Raw genomic sequence first — 13890 nt, 5'->3', positions numbered from 1 at the left:
TTTATTTACTTATTTATGATAGACATAGAGAGAGAGAGAGAGAGGCAGAGACACAGGCAGAGGGAGAGGGCAGGCTCCATGCCAGAAGCCCAACGCGGGACTCGATTCCGGGACTCTAGGATCGTGCCCTGGGCCAAAGGCAGGCGCCAAACTGCTGAGCCGCCAGGGATCCCTGTCTAGGTCCATTTTAATAAAAAATTCTCTCTCATGGTTGGACTATTCTAGTCTTAACATTTAACATGAGAACTTCATATGTATTGTTGAAGAAGGGTTTAATGTTGACTCAAATTCTTGTGCTTTTTTTCATTGAAAGTGGGGTTTATTTCTCTACATTAAAAAAAAAGATTTGTTTATTCATTTTAGAGAGAGCACAAGCAGGAGGAGCAGAGGGAGAGGGAGAGAGAAGCTCAAGCAGACTATGCTGAGTGTAGAGCTCAACACAGGGTTTTATCTCTGGATCCTGAGGTCATGACCTGAGCTGAAACCAAGAGTCGAATGCTTAGCCAACTGAGCCACTCAGGCGCCCCTATATCTCTACATTTTTAATAAAATAAAAAATTTGTTACTATATGCTATATGGATTTATACTAATAGTTACTTTTTTTTTACATGTCTAATATAAACAGTGGGTTAGAGCTTTGCATTTATTACTAACTACTACAATAATCCTAAAGGTAGGCAGTCCTTTTCTAGAGATAAATAAATGAGAAGTTGGACTAGTTTATAAAAGATAAACCACTTCAGTTTATATGCTAATCAAAAATAGAGGAAATAAACTTTTATGACAGATCAATATCCCTATAAAAATTTTATATTCAGTCTTCAATTCATATCTTTGCAATTGGTTTTGTCAAAAGAGATCTTTTAATTTTTTCCAGGAACTTTATGAAAATAAAGTTAGGGATTAATCTTTATGATTCATATGAAAATAAAAAGTTAGAGATTAATCTTTAATGATTAATACATTAGTGGCATATATCTACATGCCACTATAATCAGTTATATACTAATTATAGTGGCATGTGGAACTCCTTTGAAAAAATAATCAAATGTTTTTGAAACCATAAAGTCATTGTTAATGAGCTGTATCATCTACTGATAAGGGAGATGATCAAATGAATTCATAACTAGAGAATAACATTTCCAAAAAATTTAAAAATAAGTATAGAGGAAGGTGATTAGAGTGACACTTTATATTGGCATTATCTGAAGATTGCTGATTCATTGATTTGTTGATCGTTCATTTAGTATCTAGGGCATATTGGCCTTATTAGAGAACATTTTTCTTCAATTTACTATTCTAATAAAATAATAAAATCCATTATATACAATAAAATATACAATAAATAAAATAAAATGTAAATCAATTTTATATAACATATAATAATCTATTATCTCTCCTTATATATAAAGTGATCTTAATATGTATCAAATTATACTTGAACCTTCTTCTAATATGCAAGAATAATGTTCATTCTTTTTTCAATTTTCATCAAATAAATGTGTAGATGCTATAATATTTAAAAGCCAAATTCAAGAGTAAAAAAATCTATAAAAGATTGAATAGATTCAACTTTTATGACTTGTTTTAGTTAATTTAGAATGAAAAATGCAAATTGCCTCGGGGAAGCCACATAAATATAATTAATCAATAAATATTTTATTAAAAGTGCATTATGTCCCTAGCTTGTAGACAAAACTGAATAGGATGCAGAAGATATAGGTAGAGGTAGTTAGGATATATTAGCTATCGAGGACAAACCCTAAATCTCAGTAGTTTAACATAATAGAAGTTCCTTTCTCACATCAAGCTCTATAGGGTTATTTTTGATTGGTAGGCTGTTCCAATTTAGGAATTTAGGGCTCTTTCAAACTTTTGTTCTCTCATGTTTCTGTGTGGTTTTTCAAGTCTACTCTGTTCATTTGCTTCAAGCTGGAAAAGAAAAAGAAAATTTTCTGTTGGAGGTTTTTTGTGTGTGTGTGAGGTGGAAGCAGGTTTTGATGGGCCTTGGTCTGGAATGGTACACATCACTCCTACCCTCTCTTCCATGTTCCATTGGCTAGAACCCAATCATGTGACTACATCTAAGTGGAAGAGGGGTTGGGAAATGTAGTTTAGCTCTGTGCCCAGGAAGAAAAAGACATGGTTTGTTGTAGCATAGAGAAGTTTTTGAGATAGATATAAAATTATTGTATATTAAAAATTGAATTGTTATTATTTAGATATGTATCTATCATTTGGACATAAGGAAGTAAAACATATAAAGTTTAAATAACCTTATATAAAATAGAAAAATCAATACATAAATTCAGGTCATTTTAACCATACGACTGGGCTCTTTTATTTCTTAGGCACAATCTAGGAGAGGAGGCAGGAAGTAACTACATGTCATGTAGTTAGGGAACTCTGCCAAGGCCATTAACTGGTGCTCTTTCCCTTGGCCTGGGATAGTGTAATTGGTGTATAGCCCAAAGATTATTTTGATTTATTTACACAGTAATTTAAAAGTTTTTGAAAAGTAAGTTACTGTCTTAGTGTGCTCAGGCTACCATAACATAAAACCGTAAATTGTCTTAAACAACAGGAAGTTATTTCTCACAGTTCTGGAAGTAGGAAGTCCAAGATCAAAGTGCCAGTTGATTCACTTTCTGGTGAGAGCTATCTTCCTCATTTGCAGACAGCTGCCTTCTTGTTGTGTCTTCTCTTAGCCTTTACTTGTTGTGTGCATGTGGAGAGAGAGATCTTTCTTTCTTCCTCTTCTTAGAATACTACCAATCCTATCATTTCAGTCCCTACTCTCATGATCTCATTTAACTTTATATCCTAAAAACTTTATCTTCAAGTACAATCACATTAGGGGCTAGAACTTCAACATACAAATTCTGGGGAGACGCAATTCAATCTATAGCAGTTACTATTATTTAAAAATCAAAACTTCACATGAAACTTCAGATTTCTAGCTATTGTGAAATAAAAAAAAAAAAAAGAAAAAACCCACAAAAACAAAACAAAAACCTGCAGTATCTGATCACTTTAGACTTTCTCTTAGTACATGACAAAACAGAAACAAAAACAAAAAATGGAGGGGGTGGTTGTGGTGGCTTCTGCTTTATGGACATTCTTTTCGGTTCAGCACAGTCCCCATCTTTTAATACCTGTTTGGCTATTGTAAGCATTTAATTTTGTGTTCCGTGGGTATAGAACCTCCTGAAAGTGCTCTAGAGCTCTGGTGTGTAACTCTAGGTTTTATATGTATCTCCCCTTCATTGGCTTGAGGCAATTGAAGTTCCTTCTTTGTAGGTGAGTTTCCTTGCAAGTGAGCTTCAATAAAGCAGTGGATTTGTCCATAGACAGTGTTTCCTAGGCTATGGTCTGGGAAATCATGAAAGTTATCTTGTGAACAGTACTCAAGTGTCAAATAGTTATTTGGATACATGGTCTATTTTCTGACCTTGCCATCATTCTTTTTTTTTAAATTTTTTATTTATTTTTTATTTGAGAGAGAGAGAGCGAGAGAGAGTGAGCGAGCACAAGAGCATGAACAGGTGGAGGGGCAGAGAGAAAAGCAGACTCACCACTGAACAGGAAGCCCCATGCAGGGCTCTATCCCAGGACCCTGTGATCATGAGCTGAGCCAAAGGCAGACACTTAACCAGCTGAGCCACCCCAGGTGTCCCTAACCTTGCCATATTTTTTAATCTTTCTATGTCTTTGTGGTTTTCTAATTATATCTCTATCATTTCTTTTAATCTACCTCTCTTATTCATATTTAAGGCAGTTATTTGCAGACTTCACATAGTTTTAGACAATAATGCATACCTACTGAACACATAGAACTATATGTTTTTATTTCAAAAGGGACTCAGAATATACTGTCAAATTACATTTTGTGATGTAGAATATACATCATAACATCTTTCGGCACTTAGGGCCTCATTCTGAAAATTATATCATTCCTACTTATAACATTTGACTCTTCCATTTCAACCTTCCACATCTTTTACTTCTTGAAGATGCTCCTTCAGAGATCATAAACACTGGTCCATGTACACCAGCTACCGCATCTTGAAAATTCTCAAGGATAAGATGAAGCAAGCAACTCAATCATACACCTAGAAAATGACAAGAGTGAAGGTCTTAGCATTTTGGTGTAAACTTCTTAGCTATTTCAAAGATAATCTGTCCAGATCACAGATTTGGATAAAGTTCCAAGTCTTGTAGCATGGACTTCATGTAGACAAAGGAAAAAGGCCACACTTTAGTACTTCTTGGGTCTCAGTTTGTTTATCTACAAAATGGGGATGATAGGAATATCAGCTAATATGGTTGTGTAAGGATAAATTATCTGATACATATATACTGCCTAGAATGGTGACTGGCACTTAATAAGAACTAACACTTTTATTATTTTGGGGGGCAATATATACAAAGGTTAGACATTTTTAAAAGCTTTATTTATTTTAGAGAAAGTGAGAGGGAAGGCAAGTGAGGAGATGGGCCGAGGGAGAGAAAACCTCAAGCAGTCTCCCCACTGAACACAGAGCCTGATGCGGGGCTCGATTCCAGGACCTTGACAGAGATCATGACCTGAGCCAAAATCAAGTGTCTGCTGCTTAACCAACTGAACCACCCAGGCACCCTGACAATGGTTTTAAAGTCAATTTAGTTTTCATTTGTACCCTGTGTCCTCTACTTCCTATTTATATAAATTAAGTTTCCCGTTTCTTTATGTATAGAATGGGCAATAAAGAATAACAACCTTGCCAGGTCATATGAAATATATAATGAGACAAAATAGTGTAAGGATCTTAGTCCAATATTTGGCATATAACAAATACCTAATATATTACAGGTAGATGTGTAAAACAGATGATTGTAGAATGCAATTTCCAAATGGGGAAAAAAAAGATCTTGGTAAAGCTTCTAATGATATCAGTTACTGATTTTAAAAACGAGTGGATTATTGCTCCGTGTGTGTCTGTAGTGTGAGATTAGGCATGAAAATGCCTAATGTCATATTAAATCAAATCCGTTGCTATTTGAATCAATTAAGTTAAATTAACTTACATAGCCTTCTTAACATATGTAGTATTTATTTTGTGTAAAGAATTAATACGGTGTTTTAGGAAACTTTGGCCAGGAGAAAAAAAAGCTGTTATAAATATCTTATAATATGTTCTTATTATTTACATTGAAAATGAAATGAGAATAGCCTTCTTGAGGATTTTTATATTCATTGCCATGTGACAAATATTGACTAAGATGTTTGTCAGTGTTAATTTTTAAGTATGATCATTTTTGATAATTATTGAAATAAGTAGTCAGGATGAATGCTTAGCATTTAAAAATATTGGCCAACTTTTCATGGTGGTTGTCAATTGAAAATTGAACCAGATTTTCCAGAAACAAATGTCATTACTTGACACTGAATGATAATTTACTATATCCAGTGAATCTTGCTATTGGCATTTTTAGTATTTGCTGTGGATTGAAACCTTGCTACAAGTAGGAATTGCCTAGAGAAGGATATTTAGAATAGAGAAGCCATACAGACCTCCACCCTTGGAGATCTTATTTCCTCAGGAAAGGGATCAGAAATCTGTACTTAAAAAACTTCACAGATGATTCTGGTGATCTTCTGGATTGGAAAATGCTGATCTTTTGCTGTAACACATCTTTATTCTAGTCCAAAGATATAGTGCATGAGATTTTCATAAATTAATGCAAAGATTCAAATAAATATACTTTTTGGTAATGAATATGTGAACTCTTTGAATCATTTTGGAGGAATTTTAATTATGTGACATATTTTATGTAAGGGCTTTAATCAATTACACAAATAAAAGTTTTAAGAAGACTCAACTTAAAAATTAAATTTTGACATTGACATTCCTAGAAATCTGATGCTCATAAAATATTTCTCACTGAGGCACTATGCACAATTTTGATAGTGGATATTTTTAAAGCACAGAATGTTTAGGTTTCATTTTTTTAAAAGATTTTATTTATTCATGACACACACACACACACACACACACACAGAGGCAGAGACACAGGCAGAGGGAGAAGCAGGCTCCATGCAGGGGGCCTGACGTGGGACTTGATCCCGATCCTGGGTCTCCAGGATCACGCCCTGGGCTGAAGGCGGCGCTAAACCACTGAGCTACCTGGGCTGCCCTAGGTTTCACATTTTTGGCTTTTGCTTTTTAGATTAAATAGTCGTGTATATCGACTTAAAAATCTTTCCCTTGGGGATCCCTGGGTGGCGCAGCGGTTTCGCGCCTGCCTTTGACCCAGGGCGCGATCCTGGAGACCTGGGATCGAATCCCACATCTGGCTCCCGGTGCATGGGGCCTGCTTCTCCCTCTGCCTGTGTCTCTGCCTCTCTCTCTCTCTGTGACTATCATAAATAAATAAAAATTAAAAAAAAAATCTTTCCCTTGGAAACTATTTTTTGATGATATTTAAATTTTAATTTTTCTCTCTTTTGACTTTTAAAGCCGGAGTTCTTACAGTATTCTAACAGCTCACAATGTGTTTATAAAGCAATATCCTAAAATATTCCTGCAGAAAACACACAGACTGCCTGGACTTTTCAAACAGGAGGGAAAAAGGTAATGATGTCTTCTTTTGGAAGCAAGGTTGATGTGTGTGTGTGTGTGTGTGTGTATGTGTGTGTGTGTGTGTGTGTTAAAGAACAAATGGAGCTCAAATAATGGAAGCATTTGATGTATTTCCAGCACTCCATGGGAAGGAGCTGCTGAGGAAATGGAGTTTGATAGGGAAGAGTAAATTCACACAATCATTTTGGAGAAATTTTAATATATGGTATGATAATTGGAACTAATAAATGTATGTTGCTCCTTTAGTTTTATCATTGAAATAAATAAGCAACTAGTCTTATATAATAAACATAAGAAAAGAAAATACTATTAGTACTGTGAAAAATACAATTAAAAAAATACGAAGAGAACTAAGAAAATTATAAATTATGATAGACAACCCTATGTAATTTGAGATTAATTTGATAATATAGATGTTATTGGTTAATTTTCTAATAAATGTGCAACTGAACTTATTCAAGAAGATAAAAATTAAAAAATTATTAGTATAAATTGAAACTGTGAAAAGTACTCTTCAAAATTATTTTTTGAAGAAAAAAAAAGAACAAAAGCAGAAGTTAAAAACCCATAGCCTGAGTGATATTGCCAGATGTTTCTTTCAAATGTCCAAGAAAAGGTAATTTTTCTGCAATTTAATTTTCCCAGAGTGTCAAAAATAAAAAGTAGTTTGTGAATTTACTATTTATGTGGAATTCTGATATCAAAATTTAATAAGAGTAGTTACAATAATAAACAAATACCAATTTTAATTATGATTATACAGCCAAACACAATAAAATATTAGCAAATGAAATAATACAATAGTGTATTATATTTGAACATCCTAGTTAAGTTGCCTTCATCTCATGAGTGTAAAGAATGTTCATCATTAGAAATCTATTATTTTAATTTTACAAGATTAGCTCATGAAGAAACTGTATGATAAATGATGAAAAGATATTTGTTGTAATTCAGTATCTGTGTCTCATAGTAAAAGTGAAATCATGCTTTTATTTGTAATGTGTGCAGGAGGTGGCTACTATAAAATGCAAAACGTTTATATTTTCAGCCAGGAAGAAACTAAAGTAGCAATAAAAATACTTTGAATTTAATGAATTAAAATAAAATTTCATAAAATATATTAAGAAATTATAAATCTCTAAACTTAGCTTACACTGGTCCTTCATGTAATGTGATGAACCCATATATGCCTGGATTGTGGGTCTAGAGCTTAGGTAATTCAGAGATTTTTTTGGCAGAACGTAATTGATGAGTAAACATGAATCTTGGCAGACACTGAATACCTACCCTATTAAAATTATTCATCAATAGCCTTTACCTATTATCATTGGCATATTCAACTATTCAATTCAATTGAGAGTTCAGTGAATTCTCTAATTCATTTAACATAAATATCATGTGACAGATAAAATAGCAAAACTTAAGTATGGCACATGCTTGGTTGTGAACATCTGGTAAGAATGCCTGATGGCAGGGCATTTGCTAAATATTGAAGTGCAAAGAGAGTAGAAGAAATGCTTCCTACAACCATTAAATCCACTTGGAGCAATGCTACATTAATCCCTGGGAAACAGTTATACCTGAGTAAAAAATGTGAATAGAGGGCAAACATCAGATCAAGGACTGCTCAGAACTGTGATAATCATTTAAAAATTATTTTATTAATCAACTAGAGGGAAGGTAAATATGTGGTATAGTCACAGATACAGGATATCAAATGGACAACATTTCTCTTAAAAAAGCATCGAATTTTGACCCACATGACTTGGATTTCAGTTTCTGTTTTGCCCAGTTGTGGCAGCATGACTTTAGAATAGTTTCTGAACATTGACTGCTCTGTTTTTACTCAGGAAAAGAAGATAATATTAATGTCCTACTTTAGCGTTATGCATGGAAAGAACTTTTTAATTGTACTAGCTCTTATTGTTATCATGGACTATGGATATAGGCAGTGATATTTTATACAGACTTAACACCATCTGTAGAGAAATTCTGCCTTCTAAAAAAAGATTTTATTTATTTATTCGTGAGAGACACAGAGAGAAAGAGGCAGAGGGAGAAGCAGGCTCCATGCAGGGAGCCTGGAGTGGGACTTGATCCTGGGACTCCGGGATCATGCCCTCAGTTGAAGGCAAACACTCAACCACTGAGCCACCCAGCCGTCCCAAGTGACTTTAATATGCACCCTCTTTTAAACAAAAAAAGACAGACATAACAACTTTTAATTGAAGTGTAATTGACACAAAATATTACATTAGTTTCAGGTATAAGAGACAGTGATTCAACAACTCTATACATTTTGCCATGTTTACTACCAGTGTAGCTACCATCTGTCATCACACAATCCTATCACAATACCATTTACTATATTGCCCTAGGCTGTACCTTTCCTCCCTTGTTCCTTATTTATTCCATAACTGGAAGCCTGTATCACCCACCTGCCTTTACCCATTTTGCTCATCTCCCTATCAACCAACCTCCCTTCTAAAAACCACCAGTTTACTCTCTGTATTTGTGGGTTTATTTCCACTTTTGCTTATTCATTTGTTTCGTGTTTAGGTTCCTCATGTAAGTGAAATAATATGGTATTTTTCTTTTTCTGTCTGATTTATTTCACTTAACATAATACCTCTGGGGCCATCCGTGTTGTTGTAAATGACAAGATCTCATTCTTTTTATGGCTTAGTAATATTCCATTGTATATATACCACATCTTCTTTATCCATTCATCTATCAGTACATTTTGGGTTGCTTCTATGTCTTGGCTGTTATAAATAATGCTGTAATAAACAGGGGTGCATAAATCTTAATTAGTGTTTTCATTTCTTTGAGTAAATACCCAGTAGTGGAATTATTGAATTATATGGTATTTCTATTTTCAGTTTTTTTCAGGAAACTCGCTACTGTTTTCCACAGTGGCTTTATCAATTTATATCCCCATAGACAGTGCATGATTTACATCATCACCAACATTTGTTATTTCTTGGAACAGACATAGACTTTTAATCAGTACACCTTTATATCAGTTCATTTCTGGAGGAAAAGAAGTTTAAGGAAATGATAGTATCAAAAATAATTCACCTCCACAGAATGTGGTAATCTATGTTGAAGATATATTTATTAAATAAGTAACTTTTGGGGAGTGTAGGAGTTCAAGTGTTTACAAGGGAGCTTGTATTTTTATTTGATTTTTATAAATCTTTTGAGTTTTTTGGTAGTAGAGACAATTTGATATTTTTTTTCTTTTGTAGAATGAAAATAATGAGTAAACTACAACTTTCTACTGGGAAATTTTAGCCCACATTTTTAACCCTCCATTCATTTATCTGTGGCCTTATTTTAAACTACAAAGCTGTGTATGGGTTTTGGTTATAATGTACTTGAATGTACTTGTCTCATTAAATTTTGCATCAAATCAAATGTTGCACTTAATATGCAGAGTGTGGCATTTTAGAATTTGTAATATATTTTTATTCAAGACATTTTAATGAAGTACAATCAGTTATCTATTATCTTAAAAAATTTCATTCTAGTTAGACATAGGCTTGAATAAGGACAAAGAGGAAGGAGTAACTTGCTAGCTATGTTTAGAAGGAGTTTCAGGTTTACAATGTAAAACAAGTTTTAACAGGTTTATTACTAGGTAACGGAAAAATTTAGTAAAATCATTTTAACCTAGCTTGTGTTATTAACTTACAACCGAATAATTTGACCTGTGAAGAGTAAAAGGATTTTTAGCAGTGTGCTATGGTGTGCTTCCTGCCCCCCAACCCCAGGATTTTACCAAGAGTATTCCTCAATGTGCTAAAGGCATCTTGACTAGAAGAGGTCTTCTGGGGTGATTCTTATGGATCCAGAAGTCTGTATGCTCAGTTGACCAAATTACCAATCACTCTAAAGGCTGTCAAAGCATGTTTTGTGCAAAGAATTGATGCTTCAGTTTGGACTTTAGATTCTAAAGAGAGTAGGACATCCCAGATGCTTGAATTGAATGAAGCTCAGAATTTTACTTCTGAATCTAAAAGCAGCAGTTAACACGTACTTTTGATCTGGGTTAAAATGAGGTGGAATTTCTCTGTAATATATATATTTTTTCCCAAACACATTTTAGAATAGTTATTTGGTATAGTACACATACTATCTTGATGGATTATAAATTCTCTTTAAAAGTGTAAGTGCAGAAAATGCTGGAAAACAATGATGAATATCTGGAGGTGAAGCAACTGAAAATCTAGAGCAAATGGATTCTGATAGACTGACTTAAAAAAAAATCTCTGCAAAATTACTTTCTTAGCTTGTGGTTTTCTTTTGAGATTTGGACTCCATTTCGTTCCCTGGCATTGTGAAAATTACCCATGTGCTACAGCTACATCTAAGTAGTGGTTATTTCATGCTAGCTTGAATCTAGCCTCAGGGTAATTAACCATAGGGTATTTGAAAAATATGTATTTAACATTAGAACAAATGAAACTATCTTTTTTATAATTATAAAACCCTTATTTTCTCTGAAGTTCTGAGGTCTATTGAATGAGTTGCACTCTGTGTTTTTTTAAAGTCAGAACTATAATAATTCTGTTTCACTATTTTTCTCTAAAAAGAAAAGCAAAAATTTACATTATCTGGAAAGAAACCTTATGATAATGTTTTCTCATTTGTTTATTCATTTAAGTAATATATACTGAGTATTGACCATGTGTTTTTTTTTCTTTGTTCATTAATTTTTATTGGTGTTCAATTTACCAACATACAGAAAAACACCCAGTGCTCATCCCGTCAAGTGTCCACCTCAGTGCCCATCACCCATTCCCCTCCAACACCCGCCCTCCTCCCCTTCCACCACCCCTAGTTCATTTCCCCGAGTTAGGAGTCTTTATGTTCTGTCTCCCTTCCTGATATTTTCCAACATTTCTTTTCCCTTCCTTTATATTCCCTTTCACTATTATTTATATTCCCCAAATGAATGAGAACATAGACTGTTTGTCCTTCTCCGATTGACTTATTTCACTCAGCATAATACCCTCCAGTTCCATCCACGTTGAAGCAAATGGTGGGTATTTGTCGTTTCTAATTGCTCAGTAATATTCCATTGTATACATAAACCACATCTTCTTTATCCATTCATCTTTCGATGGACACCGAGGCTCCTTCCACAGTTTGGCTATTGTGGCCATTGCTGATAGAAACATCGGGGTGCAGGTGTCCCGACGTTTCATTGCATCTGAATCTTTGGGGTAAATCCCCAACAGTGCAATTGCTGGGTCGTAGGGCAGGTCTATTTTGAACTCTTTGAGGAACCTCCACACAGTTTTCCAGAGTGGCTGCACCAGGTCACATTCCCACCAACAGTGTAAGAGGGTTCCCTTTTCTCCGCATCCTCTCCAACATTTGTTGTTTCCTGCCTTGTTAATTTTCCCCATTCTCACTGGTGTGAGGTGGTATCTCATTGTGGTTTTGATTTGTATTTCCCTGATGGCAAGTGATGCAGAGCATTTTCTCATGTGCATGTTGGCCATGTCTATGTCTTCCTCTGTGAGATTTCTCTTCATGTCTTTTGCCCATTTCATGATTGGATTGTTTGTTTCTTTGGTGTTGAGTTTAAGAAGTTCTTTATAGATTTTGGAAACTAGCCCTTTATCTGATATGTCATTTGCAAATATCTTCTCCCATTCTGTAGGTTGTCTTTTAGTTTTGTTGACTGTATCCTTTGCTGTGCAAAAGCTTCTTATCTTGATGAAATCCCAATAGTTCATTTTTGCTTTTGTTTCTTTTGCCTTTGTGGATGTATCTTGCAAGAAGTTACTGTGGCCGAGCTCAAAAAGGGTGTTGCCTGCGTTCTCTTCTATGATTTTGATGGACTCTTGTCTCACATTTAGATCCCTCATCCATTTTGAGTTTATCTTTGTGTATGGTGAAAGAGAGTGGTCCAGTTTCATTCTTCTGCATGTGGATGTCCAATTTTCCCAGCACCATTTATTGAAGAGACTGTCTTTCTTCCAATGGATAGTCTTTCCTCCTTTATCGAATATTAGATGAGCATACATTTCAGGGTCCACTTCTGGGTTCTCTATTCTGTTCCATTGATCTATGTGTCTGTTTTTGTGCCAGTACCACACCGTCTTGATGACCACAGCTTTGTAGTACAACCTGAAATCTGGCATTGTGATGCCCCCAGCTATGGTTTTCTTTTTTAAAATTCCCCTGGCTATTCGGGGTCTTTTCTGATTCCACACAAATCTTAAAATAATTTGTTCTAGCTCTCTGAAGAAAGTCCATGGTATTTTTATAGGGATTGCATTAAACGTGTAAATTGCCCTGGGTAACATTGACATTTTTACAATATTAATTCTGCCAATCCATGAGCGTGGAATATTTTTCCATCTCTTTGTGTCTTCCTCAGTTTCTTTCAGAAGTGTTCTATAGTTTTTAGGGTATAGATCTTTTACCTCTTTGTTTAGGTTTATTTCTAGGTATCTTATGCTTTTGGGTGCAATTGTAAATGGGATTGACTCCTTAATTTCTCTTTCTTCAGTCTCATTGTTAGTGTATAGAAATGCCATTGATTTCTGGGCATTGATTTTGTATCCTGCCACACTACCAAATTGCTGTATGAGTTCTAGCAATCTTGGGGTGGAGGCTTTTGGGTTTTCTATGTAGAGTATCATGTCATCGGTGAAGAGGGAGAGTTTGACTTCTTCTTTGCCAATTTGAATGCCTTAAATATCTTTTTGTTGTCTGATTGCTGAGGTGAGGACTTCCAGAACTATGTTGAACAGCAGTGGTGAGAGTGGACATCCCTGTCTTGTTCCTGATCTTAGGGGAAAGGCTCCCAGTGCTTCCCCATTGAGAATGATATTTGCTGTGGGCTTTTCATAAATGGCTTTTAAGATGTCGAGGAAAGTTCCCTCTATCCCAACACTCTGAAGGGTTTTGATCAGGAATGGATGCTGTATTTTGTCAAATGCTTTCTCTGCATCTAATGAGAGGATCATATGGTTCTTGGTTTTTCTCTTGCTGATATGATGAATCACATTGATTGTTTTATGAGTGTTGGACCAGACTTGCATCCTGGGGATAAATCCTACTTGGTCATGGTGAATAATTTTCTTAATGTGTTGTTGGATCCTATTGGCTAGTATCTTGTCGAGAATTTTTGCATCCATGTTCATCAGGGATATTGGTCTGTAATTCTCCTTTTTGGTGGGGTCTTTGTCTGGTTTCGGAATTAAGGTGATGCTGGCCTCATAGAACGAATTTGGAAGTACTCCA

At 34.9% G+C, this 13890-nt stretch overlaps 1 protein-coding gene across 1 annotated transcript in view; it reads left to right on the top strand.

Annotated features, from left to right (window-relative positions):
- The window catches only part of CNBD1 (cyclic nucleotide binding domain containing 1), a 541281-nt gene that overhangs the window by 44938 nt on the left and 482453 nt on the right, over positions 1-13890 (top strand). The window contains exon 3 of the mRNA XM_041768591.1: positions 6502-6615. Coding sequence (XP_041624525.1) covers positions 6502-6615 — 114 coding nt within the window. The remainder of the gene's footprint in view (positions 1-6501; positions 6616-13890) is intronic.

Source organism: Vulpes lagopus, chromosome 9 (genome assembly GCF_018345385.1).
Source record: "Vulpes lagopus strain Blue_001 chromosome 9, ASM1834538v1, whole genome shotgun sequence".
NCBI lineage: Eukaryota > Metazoa > Chordata > Mammalia > Carnivora > Canidae > Vulpes > Vulpes lagopus.
This window is presented reverse-complemented; position numbering and strand designations above follow the sequence as displayed.